At 39.5% G+C, this 23,855-nt stretch overlaps 1 protein-coding gene across 26 annotated transcripts in view; it reads right to left on the bottom strand.

Moving 5' to 3' along the window:
- LOC111558426 (ankyrin repeat domain-containing protein 26-like) overlaps positions 1 to 23,855 on the bottom strand; it is a 204,820-nt gene that overhangs the window by 50,335 nt on the left and 130,630 nt on the right. For 21 of the 26 annotated variants that reach the window (XR_006593520.1, XM_045051579.1, XM_045051557.1 and 18 more), the window contains 4 exons: positions 22,825 to 22,954; positions 22,444 to 22,505; positions 12,282 to 12,448; positions 1,079 to 1,249 (listed from right to left, as the gene is read on the bottom strand). Coding sequence is in view for 25 of the 26 variants with exons in the window: in XM_045051579.1 (XP_044907514.1) it covers positions 1,079 to 1,249; positions 12,282 to 12,448; positions 22,444 to 22,505; positions 22,825 to 22,954 (530 nt within the window). In the remaining variant the exon portion in view is untranslated. The remainder of the gene's footprint in view (positions 1 to 1,078; positions 1,250 to 12,281; positions 12,449 to 22,443; positions 22,506 to 22,824; positions 22,955 to 23,855) is intronic. The other 5 variants (XM_045051573.1, XM_045051575.1, XM_045051574.1 and 2 more) reach the window with 3 other exon arrangements.

The following is a 23,855-nucleotide window of genomic DNA, read 5'->3' as shown; positions in this document are numbered from 1 at the left end:
AACTACAGATTTGCTTCTTCTAGAGAAGTTCATCAACAGGCATTCATTCGTTCATTCAACTGTTTATTCCCACATTCAACACATACTTATTGAACATATAATCTGTGTCCGTGACACTGCTGGTACAGGAAGCATGGTTTTTGTAATTTAGAGCTTTCCAGTCCAAAAGGAATAATCTGTGATGGGTTACTAGTTTATTTTCCAATTGTAGATAAACAAAATCTTCCCCTTTCCCCAGAACATAAATAAATATTAACTTGATATAACCAGATACTTTCAAGTCCCTCACAAAATCATAGCTATTCATGACGCTATCAAAGGCACTGACTATCTAAAATCATCAAGGAAGGATTAGTTCTATTCAGAATGGCCTCAGTGTTTGTTTGCATACATTTATTATAAGTGTGAATGTATATATATACACACACATATACTTATATATACATATAGAATTTATACACAGGTATAAATATATATATATATACATGCTTGCATACATACATATATATATTTTTAAATCTGCACATTCAATTACAGGAGAATACCCCATTGTGGAACCAATTCTGAATAAACCAACTTCTTCCACAAAATTACATGAATAGGAGTACTAAAGACAATGACTATAATCTTTAAAAGATACTGTAATACACTCAACAAACTTCCTAATGTTTGGAAACGCAAACAAAGTTAAATTAACTAACCATGTCTATCTCTATTGATCATTTCCAACAGCATACATACTCTAAAAGCTCCCATATTAAAATAAAAAGAGGAGGAAAATGCCTTTGCAACTCACATTCTTTTCCAGTTATCATCCATTTCTCTATTACCTTTCCCAATTAAAATGCTCTAAGGAGTTGTTGACACTTACTCATCTTCCATGCTTCCATGGTGACTACTGAAACTGCTCCTTGACAAAGTCACTTACCCTCATCATAACTTTTCAAGCAGTGTGTTTGGTATGTTGAGTATTTCTTGCTTTAGCTTGGACCTACCTACGCTACAGCATCGTATTTCCACAAAAGGCAATCACTGCTAAAATGCCTTCACAGGCACATAAAGAATTTATAGATTTTACCTGCTTTCATGCTGATCCTTTTCACTGAAATGGCTGCCATCATTCTTTTGTAGTGGACCACCAGTTAGGGAATCGGCCTTCTTCAACACTGGTGTGATCACAGATCCTTTTGATGTCCCTTTTTCATTTTCACCTTCCTTTAACTTCTTCCTATGTAACCCAGGTTCACTCCTTAAAGAAAAAGCCATTAAAAAGCCATAAAACAGCCAATGTTTTCTAATAATTTTACTGATAAAGAATAAAAAGACAATTTTCATCAAGTTCTGAATTTTACCCATCTGACTTAATTTATTAATTCAGAGAACAGTGCTGAAATACCAACCATCTACAAGGAAATACTCATCTGTTGCTTCAAACACAGACAAATATACAAGTATAATACAATGTGATTTGTAAGAATTGACATGTGAAAAGCTGTAAGTGAGGACAAGAAAGGCTTTATTGAAGAGGGAAAATAAATAGGAGAGGTCACCAGGAAAACAAACGGGAGAAAACCATTTTCTTAGAGATTAGAATGTAAGCACAAAGATTACATCGATGGCATCTAGGTGCCTTGAAAGGAAAAGTATACTTTTAGGAACTTGGAAGAAAACCATAAGATACATGGAACCAAGTAGTAAGAGTCAGGAAAGAAATTCTGACTCAGACATGGGAGTAATAAGTAGATTTGTGCTATATTTTCGGCTTTTCTTTTAAATATAAAAATGCTTCATTTCAACAAAGTTTTAAAATAGCATGAGGTCCATATAACATGAAAGAAGAAGTCAGGGAAATATCTTAGGGGCAAAACTACTTTTAAAATACCCATATGTCAGAGCGATATCAGTATCATAGCTGGGTAAGATGTACCTTATTGCGTCTCCCCACCTACAACAAACTGGCATCTTGTCCACCCAAGGGCAAACCTACCTTTGCGGGAGCTGTGGGAATCTAGCACCATATTCCGAGGGACCGAGGAAAAGCCTTGCCTACCCGTGCGTCAGGTAACAGGCATACATACTACAGTCTAATCTGTGGACCTAGCAATAGCCCATAAAGTGCCTCCATTCCCTCCCTCTCAGCCACATCTGGGAGTCCCTCCCTAGAAAACACTGTCTAGGATAATCACCCGCGGATGAGAGAGCCTTTTTGGAAAACCAGGTGTCCTGCAGAGAGTTTGCAGCACACCACTGGAGCAAAAAAATCAGGGTTGGACACACTGAAGAGGTAGTCATTAAAGACTGGAGGAGGTGACTGCTACTTCAAATGCAAAGACAGCAATGCAAAACTGCAAAGAATATAAAATATCAAGGAAATATGATACCATCAAGGGATCACAATAATCTTCCAGTAATCAATCGGAAACACATGGAGATCTGTAATTGATTCAAAAGAGAATTCAAAAACAGCAGTTTTAAGGAAACTCAGTGAGTTACAAGAAAAATACAAAAAGCCAACTCATTAAAATCAGAAAAACACTCTATGAATAAAATGAGAAGCTTAACAAAGAGCTGGAAATAGTAAAAACCGACTAAACAAAAATCCTGGAGCTGAAGTGTATAATGAAGGAGATGAAAAAAGCAAGAGTGATCACTGACAGGAAATGGATCAAGCAAAAAATAAAAATGTGAATTTAAAGACAGGAACTATCAAATTATCCAGTCAGCAGACAACAAAGTAAAAAGAAAGAAAAAGAGTGAGGAAAGACTATGTGACTACAAGTGAACCCTCATAAGGCTATTAGCAATTTCTCAGCAGAAACCTTACATACCAGGAGGCAGTGGGATTATACATACTCAAAGTGCTAAGAGAAAAAAGACTACCAATCAAGAATACTTTACTCAGCAAAATTACCCTTCGGAAATCAAGTCAAATAAATACATTTGATACACCGCATTAACAGGATAAAAAAAAAATCATATGATCATCCCAGCATGTGAGGAAAAAGCATTTGACAAAATTCAACATCTTTTCAGGATTAAAAACTCTCAATAAAGTGGGTACTGAATTATCACACCTGGACATAGTGAAGTCCAATATGATAAGCCCACGGCCAACATCATATGCAGTGGTAAAAAACTGAAAGCTTTTACTCTAAGTTCAAGAACAAGGCAAAGTTGCCCACTTGACCACTCCTATTCAACAGGATACGGGAAGTCCTAGCCAAAGCAGTCAGGCAAGAAAAGGAAATGACAGGCATCCAAATCAGAAAAGAAGACATAAAACCGTCTTTGCTTGCAGATGATATGTTCTTATATATAGAATATCCTGAAGATACCACCAAAAAGCTGCTCAAAGGATGAAGGATACAAAATGAACATAAAGATGCAGGGGTGCCTGGGGGGCTCAGTCAGTTAAGCTTCTGACTTCGGCTAAGGCCATGATCTTGTGGTTTGCGGTTCAAGCCCACTATTGGGCTCTGTGCCGACAGCTCAGAGCCTGGAGCCTGCTTTGGATTCTCTCTCTCTCTCTCTCTCTCTCTCTCTCTCTGCCCCTCCCCTGTCCACACTCTGTCTCTTTAGCCTCTACTACAAAGCTGTGATCATCAAGAGAGTATGGTATTGGCACAAAAACAGACACACAGACCAATGGAATAGAATAGAGACCCCAGAAGTAGACCCACAAATGTATGGCCAACTAAGCACTGACAAAGCAGGAAAGAGTATCCAATGGGAAAAAAAAAAGGCAGTCTCTTTCTTCTGGGAGAACTGGACAGCAACATGCAGAAGAATGGAACTAGAACACTTTCTTACACCATACACACAAATAAACTCAAAATGGATGAAGGACCTGAATGTGAGACAGGAAACCATCAAAACCCTAGAGGAGAAAGCAGGAAAAAACCTCTTTGACCTCCGCCGCAGCAATTTCTTACTTGACACATCTCCAAAGGCAAGGGAATTAAAAGCAAAAATGAACTACTGGGACCTCGTCAAGATAAAAAGCTTCTGCACTGCAAAGGAATCAATCAACAAAACCAAAGGGCAACCGACAGAATGGGAGAAGATATTTGCAAATGACATATCGGATAAAGGAAGGGCTAATGTCCAGAATCTGTAAAGAACTCAGCAAACTCCACACCCACAAAACAAATAATCCAGGGAAGAAATGGGCAGAAGACATGAATAGACACTTTTCCAAAGAAGACATCCAGATGGAAAACAGACACATGGAAAGATGCTCAATGTCACTCCTCATCAGGGAAATACAAATCAAAACCACACTGAGATACCACCTCACGCTGGTCAGAGCAGCTAAAATGAACAAATCAGGAGACTATAGATGCTGGCGAAGATGTGGAGGAACAGGAACCCTCTTGCACTGTGGGTGGCAATGCAAACTGGTGCAGCCACTGTGGAAAACAATGTGGAGGTCCCTCAGATAATTAAAAATAGAACTACCCTATGACCCAGCAATAGCACTGCTGGGAATTTACCCAAGGGATAAGGAGTGCTGATGCATAGGGGCACATGTACCCCAATTTTACAGCAGCACTTTCAACAATCGCCAAATTATGGAACTAGCCTAAATGTCCATCACCCGACGAATGGAGAAAGAAGATGTGGTTTATATATACAGTGGAATACTACCTGGCAATGAGAAACAGTGAAATCTGACCGTTTGCAACAACGTGGATGGAACTGGAGGGTAGTATGCGAAGTGAAATAAGTCAGGCAGAGAAAGACAGATACCAAATGTTTTCACTTATATGTGGATCCTGAGAAACTTAACAGGAGACCATGGGGGGGGGGGCGGGGGGAAAAGTTACAGAGAGGGAGGGAGGCAAACAATAAGAGACTCGTAAACACTGAGAATCAACTAAGGGTTGATAGGAGATGGGGGAGAGGGGAAAGTGGGTGATGGGCATTGAGAAGGGCAGTGGGTGTTGTATGGAAACCAATTTGACAATAGATTATATTTAGTAAAACAAAATTACAAAATCAACATCAAGAAATCAGTTGCATTTCTACACAACAATGAAATAGCTGAAAAAGAAATATAAGGAAACAATCCCCTTCCCCCAAAACATCAAAAAGAACAAAATACTTTGGAATAAATTTAATCAAGGACTTTCTGAAAGATAGGTACAGTAAAGACTACAAGGCATTGTAAAAGAACAGCAGAGACACAAACAAATGGGAAGATACCCCGTTGTTTATGGATTAGAAAAATTAGTACCATTAAATATTCACATTACCTGAAACCACCTACAGAGTCAATGCAATCCTTGTGAAAATTCCAATGACCTTTTTCACAGAAATAGGAAAAGCATTCCTCAAATGTGTAAGGAACCAAAAAGACCCCAAATAGCCAAAGCAATCCTAAGAAAGAAGAACAAAGCTGGAAGCATCACACTTGCTGGTGTCAAACTATTACAAAGTTATGGTAATAAAAACCGTATGAAGTTGCACAAAAACAAACACAAAGATGAAGGAAACAGAATCAAGAACCCAGAAATAAACCCATGCATAAAGCCAACTAAAAACCCATGCCTAAAGTCTCTTTGTTAAGAGACCCGAGAATACTCAAAAGAGAAAAGGTAATCTCTTTAATACATGATGCTGAGAAAAGTGGGTATTAACATGCAACAGAATAAAACTCTGCCTCTACCTTACACCACTCACAAAAGTTAACCCAAACTCAAATAACGACTTCCATATAAAATCTTAAATCATAAAACTCCTAGAAGAAAACACAGGATAAAAGCTCCTTGGCATAGATCTTACGAATGATTTAGGATAGGACATCCAAAGTACAAGCAATAAAAGCAACAACAACCAATGCAATCAACAATGTTTCCGCACAGCAAAAGAAACAAGCAACATGACGGAAAGGCAACCTATGGAAAGGATGAAAACATTCACAAGCTACAAATATGAAAAACGTCAATATCTAAAATGTGTAAGGAATTCGTACACCTCAGCAGCTAAAAACAAATATAATTAAAAACTGGGCAAGGCACCTTCATAGACGTCTCTCCTCAGAACATATTCAGATGGCCAAGGGTACACAAGAAGGTGCTCGATATCACTATTCATCAGGGCAATGCAAATCTAAACTGCAGGATATAGATATCACTTTGACCTATTGAAATGGCTATTGTCAAAAAGACAAGAGATATCGTTGGCAAGGATGTACAGGAAAGGAATTCCTTGTACTGCTGTAGGACTGTAAATTGGGACAGCCACTATGTAAAACAGTATGGTGGCTCCTCAACACACTAAAAATAGAACCTCCATAGGAGCCAATAATCCCATTTCTGGGTATCTATCTTAAAGACATGACATCCTTACCTTGGAGAGATAGCTGCAGCCCTCTGTTTATTGCAGCATTATTTACAATAGTCAAGAAACAACCTAAGCATCCATCAATGGATCCATGGATTCAAAAGTATGGTATTATATTTACAATGGAATATTTTCAGCCACAAGCAAGAAGGAAATCCTGCCATTTGTGACAACATGAGTGAAACTTGAGGGCTTTATGCTTAGTGAAAAGAAGTCAGACGCAGGAAGACAAATACTGTATGATCTGACTTATATGTGGAATTAAAAAAAAAATTGCACGGAAGACAGAACAGACTGGTGTTGCCAGGGTTAGGAGGCTGTGAGAAATGGGTAGATATTGGTCAAAGGGTACAAACTACCTGTTACAAGATTAATAAATTCTGGGGATTTAATGTGCAGGATGGTGATTACAGTGAACAATACTGTATCATATCATTTGAGAGTTGCTACAAGAGTAGATCATCACAAACAAGAAAGGATAATTATGTGAGGTGATGGAAGTATTAACACTATTGTGGTAATCATTTGACAATATAAAAGTGTATCAAATTAATACAGGTATACCTTACAGTTACACAGATGTATGTTACTTATATCTCATAAATCTGGAAAAACTTCAAAAATTCAAAAGTACTCATATGTCATTATCTATCACTCAAAACTAGCAATCATCTGAGTAGTTATCCTTTTGTTTAAAAAAAAAATAGTTTGTGGCACCTGGATGGCTCAGTCCGTTAAGTGTATGACTTTGGCTCAGTTTGTGATCGAAGGGTTTGTGGCTTCGAGCCCCACATCAGGCTGTGTGCTGACAGCCCAGAGCCTGGAGCCTGCTTCGGAATCTTTGTCTCCCCCTCTCTCTGCCCCTCCCCCACTCTCACTTTTTGTCTCTCCAAATGAATCAACGTTTTAAAAAATTAAAAAAAAATGATTTGGTAACTTTTGTATCCTTTTAGCCTAATATCTAGTCCTGATAGAAAATACTGGGAGATTCACCAAAAAGAAAATTATAATTCATTTTTCATGGACTAAATGCATGCAACAGAATATTATTACCATACAGCTACGCACATTTCCAAAAAGAATGAAATTTCCCACAGATTATTTAGGACTTAAACATGAGCCCCGAAGAGCACCAAAAACAAAAACAAAACTACCATTTTTTTTTTCAAAAAACTGTTATACACATAAGTTTTCTTGTTGAAATAACATCCAAGAAAAGAAGAATCTTTCTGAAAGCTATTATCAAACAATTCCTCTCGACCCAAACTTCAAAAATGAATCTGTAATTATAGAATTTCAAATAGCTTTTATTTTGAACCCAGTCAATAGAAGCAACTTTTAAGTAGAAAACATCTGGTGAAAGCCACCTTAAACTTAGGAAAAACACAACAAAACAAAACAAAACAGAACACAACACAACAAAACAAAACAGAACAAAACAAAACAAACACCCCCTAACACGTAGCCATGGTAACAAGAAGCCACTAGAATCAGCTTTAAATGTGTTAATCAATGCCCACCAGCCCTACTCACCAACCAATCCATTTCAGCTCCTTCCTTCTAAAAGACAGCCAATAAAGGACAAAAATCACTCCAATACACATGCTTCAGCGTGCCAACCAATCCACAACAGTCTCCAAGCACCCGAACAAGCATGGTGCTTCAAATGATGACAAACCATTTAATTTTCTGAAAGTCCCCCAATCCTTAAACTCCACTCTTCCCCAAACCCTGTATAAGAATAGCAGGCTCCTCTGTTAGAGAAGACTATACCTAACCAGCATAGCTCGCTCTTATTTGTAAGCGATAAATTCCAACTTCATCTTTTTATTTCAGATCTTGAGGGCTCATAATCCTTTGGCAAGAATCTTTAAAGTCGTATAATAATTTGCCACCCTATTTTAGTTTTCTTAATAAATATAAAGGAAGTTTGCTATTCCTTTGATACATTTCACCATAATTAAAACTAATATAAATACAACTAAAAGAATACGTAGCAAGTAAACACAATATTGGGCTCCCCAAAATCCAAAAAATGTATATAACTGGCAGGTTTAGTTGTCAGAATGAGCCCACGCCAAACTTTGTAAAAGTGAGGACTAGTATTATGTTAAAAACAATACACACAGGTTAAACTCCGTTCACTCAATAAACATTACTGAATAAGTACTATATAGACTAGAACATTTTCTAAGCACTGAGGACATGGCAATGAACAGATAACAATCCTACTCATGAGTGAAGTAAACCTACAATAACAATAAGCTACACAGGCCAAACATACAGTATTAGAGGAGAAAAACTAAAGCAGAGAAATCACATTTTGAGGTGTTACAGGGAAAAGGGTAGTTGAAGTACTAGTCAGGATGGCCAAGAAAGGCCTTGCTGAGAAAGTGACGTTTAAGCAAAACCCTGAAAGGAAAACTAAACAAAAAAGGAAAAAGCAAGCCATGAGGTATCTGAGGGAAAGCATTCCAGATAGAGTCAACAGCAAGCACAGAAGTATGTCCGAAGTACCGAAAGAGTAGTGAGAAATTCAGTATGGCTGGACAGAATGAAAGGGGTAGAAAAGAGTTCAAATCAGAGAGAGAGAGGAGGAGACACCTGATCATATATAGGCCTTGTCGGCATTAGGAAGAGTTTTGGCATGTACTCTGAGTGAAATGGGAGGCTATTAGGCTTTGAGCAGAGGAAGGACACAATCTGACTTACGTTTTACTAGATCCAATGTGTTTAGAATTAACGGAAACAGGACAAACAAAAGAAGAAGCAAACAAACAAGAAGACCAGTTAGTTACCTAGCACTCCAATATAAACAACAGATGATAGTCTCTTGGTCATGGAAGATGTGTTTGGATTCTGGATATATTTGAAGGAAGACCGGACAAGATTCGCTGACAGATGAGATGTGATGTGTATGAAAAAGAAAAAGAAAAGAGAAAGAAAAAGAGAAAGAAAAAGAAAAAGAAAAACACAGGACTCAAGGATGATACCAAGTTTTTTAGCAGAGCAACTCATAGAACTGTTATTAACCCAATTAGGAAAGACATGAAAGGCAAATATTAAGCAAGAATATCAGGAGTTCAATTTGGGACATGTTAAGTTTGCAATAGCTATCCGGAAAGTGGTATCAAGTAGGCAGTTTGATATGCGGGCCTGGAATTATGGAGAGAGATCCGGGCTGGAGATATAAACTTGAGGATCATTAGAATATACAAGATAGTAAAAGTCAAGAGAAGGAAAATCAAAGGCCAATTCCTGGAAGACATCAATGGGTTAAAAGGTGGGGGACGAGGAGAAACAAGCAAACCAGGCTGAGGTGTACAGACTAGAAAGGCAGCGGCAAAATCAGGTGAGTGAGTGATATCCTACAAGCAACATGGAGACAGAATTTGGGAGGAGAGAGTTTTCCATTGGGTCAAATATTGCTGAAAGGTTCAGTCAAATGAGATGTATGAAATTATGTTTAGATTTAGTAAAGTGAAAATCGGTGGTAACCTTGAAAAAACAATTCTGGAGGAGGGAGAGGGAAAATTGCTACAATGAATTCAAGAGTGGATGGGAGGGAGGGAAATCAGGATCAAAGAGTGAAGAAGGCTCTTGAAGGATTTCATAGCTAAGTGAAATGGTCATGGTTGATCTAATTTTCTATTATTGCTGTAGTTTTCAATTCTTACATAATGATTAGGTAGTAATTTGTAATACTTGGAAGTCTTAAAAATTGCATATATGTAACACTAGTTTTTTTGTTTTTTGTTTTTGTTTTTTTTTTTTTTTGCTTTTTTTAAATGCCACACCAAGGTACTAAATAACTCACAAAATTATTCAATGAGAAGACTCCTTAAAATTTTTCTAGATATATAATATTATATAAGCTGATTACCATTTTTCTCATGCTTAGAAAGACCACGGAAAAACTAAGTTTCAAGGGCAGTATTTTGTGCTTGATAAAAATTATTGAAGTCTAAGGGCACCTGGGTGGCCCAGTCCATGAAGCATCCAGCTCTTGATTTCGGCTCAGATCATGATCTCTAGGATCTCTAGCATCGAGCTGTGCACTGACAGCACGGAGCCTCCTTGGGATTGTCTCTCTCCCTCTCTCTCTTTGCCCCTCCCCCACTCATGTGTGCATGCTCGCTCGCTCTCTCTCTCAAAATAAACACTTTTAAAAAGTCACCTAACTCCAGGCTATTATATACTATCCAAAGTAATTAGTCACATTAAAATTTTATACACGGAAGTAAAAGGGGGTGGGAATGCAGAAAATAGTCCTACTTTATAAACTGAATTGTCATCAATTATATAACATGAAGGCACTGTTGAAAAATTTGGTGTGGTGCATGTTGAAACATATTCTCTAAAAAGGCAGGATAATGGCATGCAAGCAAGGTACCTTTATGAAAACGATTCATTGCATTATCAGCATCTTGGTTTATAGCACAGGGGTCATGAAATGTTTATATAGAATATGAGACATGTTGCCACGTGAAACCTCTTGGCAATATTCAGATGAAGCTGAGGGTCCACCATTGGAGCACTCATGCACTGGGAAACAAAACCAAAAATCTAATAACTAGCAATTTTGTTGGTAATGAAGTAGACTGCCAGTGTAGCAGGGAACTTCCTTTTGCAATTCAGTAGATATTAAAAGTATTCTAACAAAATGTGCATAAGACATGACATCAAACCAAGCCAAATGCTTTAAATATACTTTGTTAAACCATCAGGACACATAGACCTAAATTCATTTTTTATAATGGTCACATATTCCATTACTTTTTAGAAGTGAAACTTAACTTCCTTATTAATGAATGGATATTTCGCCTATCTCTGGGGCACGTAGGTGGCTCAGTCTGGTGAGCATCCGACTGTTGATGTTGGCTCAGGTCATGATCTTGTGGTCGTGAGATCGAGCCCTGTGTTGGCCTCTGCACTGTTAACGTGGAGTCTGCTTGGGATTCTCTCTCTCTCTCTCTCTCTCTCTCTCTCTCTCTCTCCCTCTCAGTCTCTGCCCTCCCCTCGATGCTTGGGATCCTGAGTGTGCACATTCTCTGTCTGTCTCTCAAAATAAGTAAATAAACATTTAGACTATCTCCAAAGGTTTGATATGGGAATGCTATAATAAATATCCTTCACATATACATGTAACGTATTTATATAAGTAACCTTAATATATCTGTCATATTTTGTATATGTAATAATATATAATAAATGCCCTTACAGTGTGTGTGTGTGTGTGTGTGTGTGTGTGTGTGTGTGTGTTTGCACACACAGGCGCACGCGCTTGCTTATAGAAGTCACGTATTTCAGAAGGACCCATTCCTGGCAATGAAACCATTGGAATAAAGGGAGGACCTACCTGAAATATTTTTCTCATGTTATATTATTTATTTTTGACAGTGACAGAGACAGAGCACAAGCAGGGGAGGGGCAGAGAGAGAGGGAGACACAGAATCTGAAGCAGGCTCCAGGCTCTGAGCTGTTAGTACAGAGCCTGACACAAGGCTCAAGCTCGTGAAGTGCAAGATCCTGACCTGAGCTGAAGTTGGACGCTTAACCAATTGAGCCACCCAGGTGCCCCGACATATTTGAAATTTTGAAATACACCGTTAAATCACCTTTCAAAAAGGAGTTACCAATTTCATCCAGCCACAGTGTCTAAGAATGTCATTTTCCTCACATTTCCTAACTTTGATTATTTTTTCAATAAAATATTTATGACTGCAAAAATAAATATTTATTTATTTCAATAAAATACTATGACCGCAAAAAATGGTATCTCGTTGGTATTTACATTTTTCTCATTAGCACGTAGGATGAAATATCTCCACGAAAAATACGAAATTTGTTCATCGTGAACATTAGCTCAAACTAGAAAAGTTTGTTGCATAGGAAAATAACAATTACCTACTATTTAAATATTGCTATAGGCTTACCTATCAGAATCTTTTTTTTCTGTAATAGGCAATTGATGGTTATCAGCTTTTCCATTCTGTCTTTGTGGAATTAATCCAGCAACCGCAGCATCATGTATGTTTTCTGATACTTCCATGTCACTTCCTCTGTGCTTCTTTTTTTCTTCAACCTTTAATGGAAGTGGATACTAAAGGTAATTGTTACTTTAGTCAATAAAAAGAAGTTTTCTTCATTCATTTTATCAGCTGACACTTAGTTTGTCATAAATTCAATGGAGGAAAATATTTTGTGTTTACTTTATCATTACAAGTAACTGTAATTTTTATAAACTCTGCTTCATTTCTGTTGAAATTTAAAAAAGCAGAAGTTACCAATATTTCTAAAAGGGCTTTCTTAATTTTGTACTCTTATTCATATCCACACTTTGCTACCGAGAATTCCCCACCCACCCCCACCCCATCTGACCAAGAGATACAAAGAAATAAAAAGACAAAAGACAAAATTTGTCCTTTTCTATCCTTACCACCTGGGTTTTACACAACAGCCAGATTTAAAACATGGGACATGGAGGTGCTCCAGTAACAAAAACAGGGAGCTTTCCTCTTTCTGCACGGAGCTATTCTTTCCCTGACTGCCTTTTACAATTCTTTTTCTTTGGGATCCTAAGGTTCTCAAAAAAAGTGACAGTGTCCCCTAAAATTTATGAACCAAAGTTTGCCACAACACAAAAGGAACAACGTGAAACGGACGTTAGGGTGCAATTCCGGGAAATTAGTAATGCTCTCCGAATCTCACATTCAATAACCATAACATTTTATAAGGAGAGGGTATAAACGTAATGATCACCTTTAATTCCATTTGCTACTGATAACGCGAGTAAAACTCAAAAAGGTTAAATGATTTGTCCCAAGTTCCTAAAGTGGCATTACCTAGCATTTTATGGCGCCAAAAGAGATGATACAATTCTTGAATGCTGACTCAGAGAAATGACCACAAATTCATTAAGTTAATCAGATGCATGAAGAGTGTGACTTTGGCACAGTAAATTAATACCTTGATAGGGGACGAGGGGATTAGCTACTTATTCTAAAGGAGGGTATCTCTAGGTTTTGTCTATTTCTAAACTCCACACATCTCAAAACTCAGTTTTCTCCCTTGGAGTTCAATACTGAAGCTTTGCTGAAGGTTTATGCTACCTACAGGGTAAAAATCATACAGGCCAAAAGGTATCATACTTTATTGAACATAAAGTGAAGGTTTGACTCAACAGAGACATCTGAGAATGATGATTTTAAAAATGTGGGGAAAAAAGCGGTGATCATACAAATAGCTGTTATTAAGCCTATGTCAAAGGGGTCATGTTGAAATTCTAAGTTCCAAGATTGTGAGTAAAGCAGACAAGACTGCATGTATTTGTGGGCAATAAGCTTAGGAATTCCCTGAGCCTGCACTGATGGGTTAACCAGGCATAAAAAATTACAAAGCCATAGGATGCTCACACCCAAGTTTGGGTAAACAAGATTAGGTAACTAAGTAGAGAGAGGGCGGGGCAAAGGCTCCAAGACAAAGGTGTGTGAGGGAAACCAGATCAGATATGCAGGAGGACACACTCCCCAATTTAGTACTATGGCAGAAAGCTGCTTTCACAGGAAGGAAGGACCAAATTAGGTAAACAGGTAAATAGGGCTATAGGCGGTAGGCTGCAGGGTGAAGATGCCCAGAGGGGAGCTAATTAGCAAAAGAAAGGTGCCTTGTGGATCCTGAGGTAGCATCCTTCTTCTCCCCTAGACTAGCTAAGATAAACAGAGAAGCTGCCTCAGGTCTGCTGTTAACAACCATCTGCCAGGCGCCAGGATTTTGTTTTATATTGACCCAAACCCCTAACACCCTATATCTTCAAACCCCCTTTCCCTCATGCCCATGAGTTCATGTTCACAGATTGATTGTGTCTTTGGGCACGTCCATCACCATGTTTGGAAGCCTTCTGATCCTAACAAAAACAGAGCAAGGACCCTTAATCTGGGCTCCTGTGTTCTCCGGGACATTAGCCGTCTCTCCCATTGTAATCCTGCATCCCGCTGCTGTCTAGCTAGACAAGCAAGAACCCTAGACCCAGAGTCTACAGACACATACTGAAGCAATACATAGATTGCCTTAGCTGGGAACATTTGTGTATCTTCCTTCTCTTAGTTATTGCTTCTTTCCCATTTTATTGTTTGTGGAAATGCAATTTATATTTACGCCAATATGTTTTTTAAAAAACCTGGAGATTCATGTTTTCTGCCCATTTCTTCACTGGGTTATTTGTGTTTCGGGTGTGGAGTTTGGTGAGCTCTTTATAGATTTTGGATACTAGCCCTTTGTCCGATATGTCATTTGCGAATATCTTTTCCCATTCCGTTGGTTGCCTTTTAGTTTTGTTGGTTGTTTCCTTTGCTGTGCAGAAGCTTTTTTTATCTTCATAAGGTCCCAGTAATTCACTTTTGCTTTTAATTCCCTTGCCTTTGGGGATGTGTCGAGTAAGAGATTGCTACGGCTGAGGTCAGAGAGGTATTTTCCTGCTTTCTCCTCTAGAGTTTTGATGGTTTCCTGTCTCACATTCAGGTCCTTTATCCATTTTGAGTTTATTTTTGTGAATGGTGTGAGAAAGTGGTCTAGTTTCAACCTTCTGCATGTTGCTGTCCAGTTCTCCCAGCACCATTTGTTAAAGAGGCTGTCTTTTTTCCATTGGATGTTCTTTCCTGCTTTGTCAAAGATGAGTTGGCCATACGTTTGTGGGTCTAGTTCTGGGGTTTCTATTCTATTCCATTGGTCTATGTGTCTGTTTTTGTGCCAATACCATGCTGTCTTGATGATGACAGCTTTGTAGTAGAGGCTAAAGTCTGGGATTGTGATGCCTCCTGCTTTGGTCTTCTTCTTCAAAATTCCTTTGGCTATTCGGGGCCTTTTGTGGTTCCATATGAATTTTAGGATTGCTTGTTCTAGTTTCGAGAAGAATGCTGGTGCAATTTTGATTGGGATTGCATTGAAGGTGTAGATAGCTTTGGGTAGTATTGACATTTTGACAATATTTATTTTTCCAATCCATGAGCAGGGAATGTCTTTCCATTTCTTTAAATCTTCTTCAATTTCCTTCATAAGCTTTCTATAGTTTTCAGCATACAGATCCTTTACATCTTTGGTTAGATTTATTCCTAGGTATTTTATGCTTCTTGGTGCAATTGTGAATGGGATCAGTTTCTTTATTTGTCTTTCTGTTGCTTCATTGTTAGTGTATAAGAATGCAACTGATTTCTGTACATTGATTTTGTATCCTGCAACTTTGCTGAATTCCTGTATCAGTTCTAGCAGACTTTTGGTGGAGTCTATCGGATTTTCCATGTATAATATCATGTCATCTGCAAAAACCGAAAGCTTGACTTCATCTTTGCCAATTTTGATGCCTTTGATTTCCTTTTGTTGTCTGATTGCTGATGCTAGAACTTCCAGCACTATGTTAAACAGCAGCTGTGAGAGTGGGCATCCTTGTCGTGTTCCTGATCTCAGGGAAAAAGGTCTCAGTTTTTCCCCATTGAGGATGATGTTAGCTGTGGGCTTTTCATAAATGGCTTTTATGATCTTTAAGTATGTTCCTTCTATCCCCACTTTCTCAAGGGTTTTTATTAAGAAAGGGTGCTGGATTTTGTCAAAGGCCTTTTCTGCATCGATTGACAGGATCATATGGTTCTTCTCTTTTTTTTGTTGTTAATGTGATGTATCACGTTGATTGATTTGCGAATGTTGAACCAGCCCTGCATCCCAGGAATGAATCCCACTTGATCATGGTGAATAATCATTTTTATATGCCGTTGAATTCGATTTGCTAATATCTTATTGAGAATTTTTGCATCCATATTCATCAGGGATATTGGCCTGTAGTTCTCTTTTTTTACTGGGTCTCTGTCTGGTTTACAAATCAAAGTAATACTGGCTTCATAGAATGAGTCTGGAAGTTTTCCTTCCCTTTCTATTTCTTGGAATAGCTTGAGAAGGATAGGTATTATCTCTGCTTTAAACGTCTGGTAGAACTCCCCTGGGAAGCCATCTGGTCCTGGACTCTTATTTGTTGGGAGATTTTTGATAACCGATTCAATTTCTTCGCTGGTGATGGGTCTGTTCAAGCTTTCTATTTCCGCCTGATTGAGTTTTGGAAGAGTGTGGGTGTTCAGGAATTTGTCCATTTCTTCCAGGTTGTCCAATTTGTTGGCATATAATTTTTCATAGTATTCCCTGATAATTGTTTGTATCTCTGAGGGATTGGTTCTAATAATTCCATTTTCATTCATGATTTTATCTATTTGGGTCATCTCCCTTTTCTTTTTGAAAAGCCTGGCTAGAGGTTTGTCAATTTTGTTCATTTTTTTCAAAAAACCAACTCTTGGTTTCGTTGATCTGCTCTACAGTTTTTTTAGATTCTATATTGTTTATTTCTGCTCTGATCTTTATTATTTCTCTTCTTCTGCTGTGTTTAGGCTGCCTTTGCTGTTCTGCTTCTAGTTCCTTTAGGTGTGCTGTTAGCTTTTGTATTTGGGATTTTTCTTGTTTCTTGAGATAGGCCTGGATTGCAATGTATTTTCCTCGCAGGACTGCCTTCGCTGCGTCCCAAAGCGTTTGGATTGTTGTATTTTCATTTTCGTTTGTTTCCATATATTTTTTAATTTTTTCTCTAATTGCCTGGTTGACCCACTCATTCGTTAGTAGGGTGTTCTTTAACCTCCATGCCTTTGGAGGTTTTCCAGACTTTTTCCTGTGGTTGATTTCAAGCTTCATAGCATTGTGGTCTGAAAGTATGCATGGTATAATTTCAATTCTTGTAAACTTATGAAGGGCTGTTTTGTGACCCAGTATATGATCTATCTTGGAGAATGTTCCATGTGCACTCGAGAAGAAAGTATATTCTGTTGCTTTGGGATGCAGAGTTCTAAATATATCTGTCAAGTCCATCTGATCCAATGTCTCATTCAGGGCCCTTGTTTCTTTATTGACCGTGTGTCTAGATGATCTGTCCATTTCTGTAAGTGGGGTGTTAAAGTCCCCTGCAATTACCACATTCTTATCAATAAGGTTGCTTATGTTTATGAGCAATTGTTTTATATATTTGGGGGCTCCGGTATTCGGCGCATAGACATTTATAATTGTTAGCTCTTCCTGATGGATAGACCCTGTAACTATTATATAATGTCCTTCTTCATCTCTTGTTACAGCCTTTAATTTAAAGTCTAGTTTGTCTGATATAAGTATGGCTACTCCAGCTTTCTTTTGGCTTCCAGTAGCATGATAAATAGTTCTCCATCCCCTCACTCTCAATCTAAAGGTGTCCTCAGGTCTAAAATGAGTCTCTTGTAGACAGCAAATAGATGGGTCTTATTTTTTTATCCATTCTGATACCCTATGTCTTGGTTGGCACATTTAATCCATTTACATTCAGTGTTATTATAGAAATATATGGGTTTAGAGTCATTGTGATGTCTGTATGTTTTATGCTTGTAGTGATGTCTCTGGGACTTTGTCTCACAGGGTCCCCCTTAGGATCTCTTGTAGGGCTGGTTTAGTGGTGACAAATTCCTTCAGTATTTGTTTGTTTGGGAAGACCTTTATCTCTCCTTCTATTCTAAATGGCAGACTTGCTGGATAAAGGATTCTTGGCTGCATATTTTTTCTGTCTAGCACCCTGAAAATCTCGTGCCAATACTTTCTGGCCTGCCAAGTTTCAAAAGAGAGATCAGTCACGAGTCTTATAAGTCTCCCTTTATATGTGAGGGCACGTTTACCCCTTGCTGCTTTCAGAATTTTCTCTTTATCCTTGTATTTTGCCAGTTTCACTAGGATATGTCGTGCAGAAGATCGATTCAAGTTACGTCTGAAGGGAGTTCTCTGTGCCTCTTGGATTTCAGTGCCTTTTTCCTTCTCCAGTTCAGGGAAGTTCTCAGCTATTATTTCTTCAAGTACCCCTTCAGCACCTTTCCCTCTCTCTTCCTCCTCTGGGATACCAATTATGCGTATATTATTTCTTTTTAGTGTATCACTTAGTTCTCTAATTTTCCCCTCATACTCCTGGATTTTTTTATCTCTCTTTTTCTCAGCTTCCTCTTTTTCCATAACTTTATCTTCTAGTTCACCTATTCTCTCCTCTGCCTCTTCAAGCCGAGCTGTGGTGGTTTCCATTTTGTTATGCATTTCGTTTAAAGCGTTTTTCAGCTCCTCGTGACTGTTCCTTAGTCCCTTGATTTCTGTAGCAAGAGATTCTCTGCTGTCCTGTATACTGTTTTCAAGCCCAGCGATTAATTTTATGACTATTATTCTAAATTCACTTTCTGTTATATTATTTAAATCCTTTTTGATCAGCTCATTAGCTGTTGTTATTTCCTGGAGATTCTTCTGAGGAGAATTCTTCCGCTTGGTCATTTTGGATAGTCCCTGGCGTGGTGAGGACCTGCAGGGCACTTCCCCTGTGCTGTGGTGTATAACTGGAGTTGGTGGGCGGAGCCGCAGTCAGACCTGATGTCTGCCCCCAGCCCACCGCTGGGGCCACAGTCAGACTGTTGTGTGCCTTCTCTTCCCCTCTCCTAGGGGTGGGATTCACTGTGGGGTGGTGTGACCCGTCTGGGCTACTTGCACACTGCCAGGCTTGTGATGCTGGGGATCTGGCGCATTAGCTGGGGTGGGTAGGCAAGGTGCACAGGGGCAGGAGGGGCAGGCTTAGATCGCTTCTCCTTAGGTGATCCTCTTCAGGAGGGACCCTGTGGCAGCGGGAGGGAGTCAGATCCACTGCCGGAGGTTTGGCTCCGCAGACGCACAGAGTTGGGTGTTTGCGAGGAGCGAGCAAGTTCCCTGGCAGGAACTGGTTCTCTTTGGGATTTTGGCTGGGGGATGGGCGGGGGAGATGGCGCTGGCGAGCGCCTTTGTTCCCCACCAAACTGAGCTCTGTTGTCAGGGGGCTCAGCAGCTCTCCCTCCCTTTGTCCTCCAGCCTTCCCGCTTTCCGAGCAGAGCTGTTAACTTATGACCTCCCAGACGCTAAGTCGCGCTTATTGTGGGAACACAGTCCGTCAGGCCCCTCCGCTTTTGCAAGCCAGACTCGGGGGCTCTGCTTGGCTGGCGAGCCGCCCCTCCACCCCCGCTCCCTCCCGCCAGTCCGTGGAGCGCGCACCGCCTCGCCGCCCTTCCTGCCCTCTTCCGTGGGCCTCTCGTCTGCGTTTGGCTCCAGTGACTCCCTTCTGGTAATCCTCTGGCGGTTTTCTGGGTTATTTAGGCAGGTGTAGGTGGAATCTAAGTGATCAGCAGGACGCGCGGTGAGCCCAGCGTCCTCCTAAGCCGCCATCTTGCCGCTCACTCTAAACCACAATTTCTTTATCCATTCGTCGGGTGATGGACATTTAGGCTCTTTCCATAATTTGGCGATTGTTGAAAGTGCTGCTATTGGGGCACCTGGGTGGCTCAGTCGGTTAAACGTCTGACTTCAGCTCAGGTCATGATCTCACAGTCTGTGGGTTCGAGCCCCACCTCAGGCTCTGTGCTGACAGCTCAGAGCCTGAAGCCTGCTTCACATTCTGTGTCTCCCTCTCTCTCTGCCCCTCCCCTGCTCATGCTCTGTCTCTCTCTGTCTCTAAAATAAATAAAAACGTTAAAAAAAAAAGAAAAACAAGGAAGTGCTGCTATAAACCCAGGGTTACAAGTGCCCCTACGCATCAGCACTCCTGTATCCCTTGGGCAAATTCCTAGCAGTGGTATTGCTGGGTCATAGGGTAGATCTAGTTTTCATTTTTTGAGGAACCTCCACACTGTTTTCCAGAGTGGCTGCACCAGTTTGCATTCCCACCAACAATGCAAGAGGGTTCTTGTTTCTCCACAATCCTCGCCAGCATCCATAGTCTCCCGATTTGTTCATTTAACCACTCTTGACTGGTGTGAGGTGATATCTCAGTGTGGTTTTGATTTCTATGTCCCTGATGATTTGCTTTCATTTAAAGAAAGCTTAGAAGATGACTGGCAAGCATATTCTGGGGACCCAGAGTATGAATGAGAGAGAAGGACATTTTCAAGACTAGGCTCTTTCTGTTCAGGAAATGCCTGAAATACTACCGAGACAGACACTCCAAATGCATCTTCTTCCGTATTTGTCCAATTCGAAGGTATTTCCTTTCAGTTGGTTCCTTGTTAGAGTGACCCTGTGGTGGTTCTTCTTCAAGATGAGTAGGAATGCTGTATGGTTAACAAATTTCACCAAACTTCTGCTTTCACTCACTGGTGATGAGTTTTAAGCTCTTTTTCCAGTCCAATTTGCCTTATTTGATCCACATTTCCTCCAAGTTTTGCATAGAAGCGTGTCTTAAATATACAGATGTATCATGCTCCCTATCACATTCCTTATCCATTGCTGGTTCTCGAGTCACTTTTTGCAGTTGCAAAAACGGATGGTTAATTTCCTTGTTTGGATTTGCACATGAATTTTCTGCCAGGATACATGTTTGTAAAAACACCTTATCCTTAAGTAATCAAGTACAGACAAAGAAAAATGAGAAAATAATTACAATTTTACTGTTAACTTTCTCAATCTAGGTTGAGTTGTTCCCAAGTCACTGGATTGTAACTTCTTGTAAGAAGTGAAAACTAACTTGCCTTAGCCTAAGACAGAAGGAAAATATGAACTCATAAACTTAAGCTTGTCAGTTCTTGGAACTAAACAATTCATTACATGTTAAATCGACCAAAAAATTAAGTTAGATGATTTTTAATGTTACAAACCTTAAAAACTATTTAGCTTACCATCCCTTATAACGAGCACTAAAGTGCATTTGAGTACTTTTTAAAGATTAATAACTAGAGAATTGGATAACTTAAAATTATTAGCAGCCAAATCAATTAATATCAAAGAGAAAGAAATGCGCTGGCAGTGTGAATCGGCTTAAGATTCTCTCTCTCACCCTGCCCTCACCTACCCACGTGCTCTGTCCTCACTCTCTCTCTCCAAAGAAATAATGAAAAGAAAAAGAAATCATAAGGAACAGAAAATACATTTACAGGATGGTACTCTATTTACTGAAAAACATCTGTGTGTAAGTGGACTCCCACAGTCCAAACCCATCTGGTTCAAAGGTCAACTGTTTACCTATATGATGTCTCCACTCAGAGATTACAGGAACTTCACATAGCCCCAGATTAGAAAATCAAACACCCATTCCTACTTTCCCATTCTTTTCTGGACACTACTGCCATTTTATGGGCCTTCAGACATCTTCACATTTAAAACAAGTATTCTTGGGGCGCCTGGGTGGTGCAGTCGGTTAAGCGTCCGACTTCAGCCAGGTCACGATCTCACGGTCCGTGAGTTCGAGCCCCGCGTCAGGCTCTGGGCTGATGGCTCAGAGCCTGGAGCCTGTTTCCGATTCTGTTTCTCCCTCTCTCTCTGCCTCTCCCCCGTTCATGCTCTGTCTCTCTCTGTCCCAAAAATAAATAAACGTTGAAAAAAAAATTAAAAAAAAATAAATAAAACAAGTATTCTTGGGGGACCTGGGTGACTTAGTCAATTAGGCGTCCAACTGTGGCCCAGCTCATGTTCTCACAGTTCATGAGTTCAAGTCCTGCATTGGGCTCCTTGCTCTCAGTGCAGAGCCTGCTTCGGATCTTCTGTCCCCCCACCCCCTCTCAACAATAAACAAACATTCACCAAAAAAAAAAGCGTCCTCAATATTTACTAAGTCAATACATGCCACTGGGATCATTTTGTCTTCTATTTCTATAGCACCCTTTACAGGTTACAAAACGTTGCCACATTTGTTCATTACACGTAACCAAGAGGTGGGTATTAGTGCCATTTTTAGGAACGAGGTCATTGGCATTCAAGCAAGTTTTTCCAAGGTCCCTCGGCTAGGAGGTGACGGAACCAAGATGCTAGCATGTCTTTTAATTTCAAACACAGCGCTTGGAGCATTATGCAGCAGCTGCCTGAGCCTAAGAGATCAGGACCTTTTTACCTCCTTCCCTAGTTTTCACCTTAGAATAGGTCATCGTTACTTTACTTCTATTACTACAAGTATGACTGCGATGTTATTTTAATTATCCAAAAGTCAAAGTGAAAGCACCTCGTGGATGTTTTAACATCACTCCTCCATGCTTATACTTAAAAATAAGAAGAAGACAGTACCTCAGGAAGAGAAGGTGATTCTACATCTTCCTCTTCTCCCAATTCTAATGCTGACATCATATCTATAGGATACGGTCACAGATAAATTAATGTGTTACAGATAAAACATGTGTTACTATGAATTGTAAACACAGACACAAGTCTATCTCCGTTCATGACTATTTCAATAAAATAAAAGCAATAGCAGAAAAGATGTTCAGGGGGTTCAAGATTTTCCGGAAGCAAAAGGGGGCAGTACTTGGGATACTTATAAAGAAAGATAGCAACAGAAAAATATCTTCACGTAAAAAGGATAATATATTTGAATCTACATACTTCCAGATTTTTCTCATACTGGCATTTAATCATAGGAAAACAACTCACAGAGATTCACTAGCTTACCACTTCTGTAATTTTTATGCACTCCACCAGCAGAAGTCAAACTGTCATTAAGTGTTTGCTCCGGTGGCACATTTTCAATAATACCAACACCATCTTGCTTTGCTTCCATTGCTGACTTTGCTGTTCCTTCCTAGAAAAACAGCACAAAACAAAAACCCAACTTCACAAAAACATCACATTAATTCCTTTGGTCACGCACTCACCCACTCAGAAAGACAAGCACATACTGTATCTGTCAAGTCATAGCCACGATCCGGGGACGAGATGGAAATATAAATAAAAGACAGAGTCTGTTCTATACGCTAGTAGCGGTAGAGATGCATGAAAACAGGTAAGGACAGAACAATACCATCCACTAGTTCTGCAAGGGAAGTGAATCACGGACAGTGAACGCACAAAGGAGAAAACACTTACATTTGGGAAGGTCAGCAAATGCTGGGAAGATAGGGCTGTATCTTAAAAGAAACACAAAGTACACGGGGAGGGTGTGAAGGGCATTCTAGAATGAGCAAAAGGATCAAGTATGAAATAATATAGTAAGTGACAACACCTATGCAATATGGCAAAATTGGAACAGAGTTATTGGGAATGGGATAGATAGATATTACTGAAACATCAGGACGAAACCAAAAAAAAAAAAAAAGAAAAAAGAAAAAAGAAAAGAAAGAAAAAAGAAAAAAGTGCAGTGTTATGCTAGAACATGAATTTTCTCCTTCAGGTAATGGGGATCCATTGAATAAGCAGAGGAGTGACATCGTGCCAAGTATATTTTAGAAAGGTCACTCTGGCAGCAATGTAGGATGAACGTAAAGGAAGCAAAACCAGAAGAGAACTGCAAAATTATAGGTGAGCGAGTGAATTACGGGAATAACATATGAAAAATGGTAAGCAGGTACAAAATATCGAATGTGGTGAGTGACTGGATGCGGTCATTTCAGGGGAGTTTGGAGTCCAGGACTTTTCCTGTTTCAGGGCTGCTATTTTTGAGGCTAGGGAACACAAAGGACAGAGTAGATTACAAAGAGTCAGGA

The sequence above is a fragment of the Felis catus genome (assembly GCF_018350175.1).
Source record: "Felis catus isolate Fca126 chromosome D3 unlocalized genomic scaffold, F.catus_Fca126_mat1.0 chrD3_random_Un_scaffold_47, whole genome shotgun sequence".
NCBI lineage: Eukaryota > Metazoa > Chordata > Mammalia > Carnivora > Felidae > Felis > Felis catus.
Note: the sequence above shows the minus strand (reverse complement) of the source record. Positions and strands in the feature narration are given on the sequence as shown.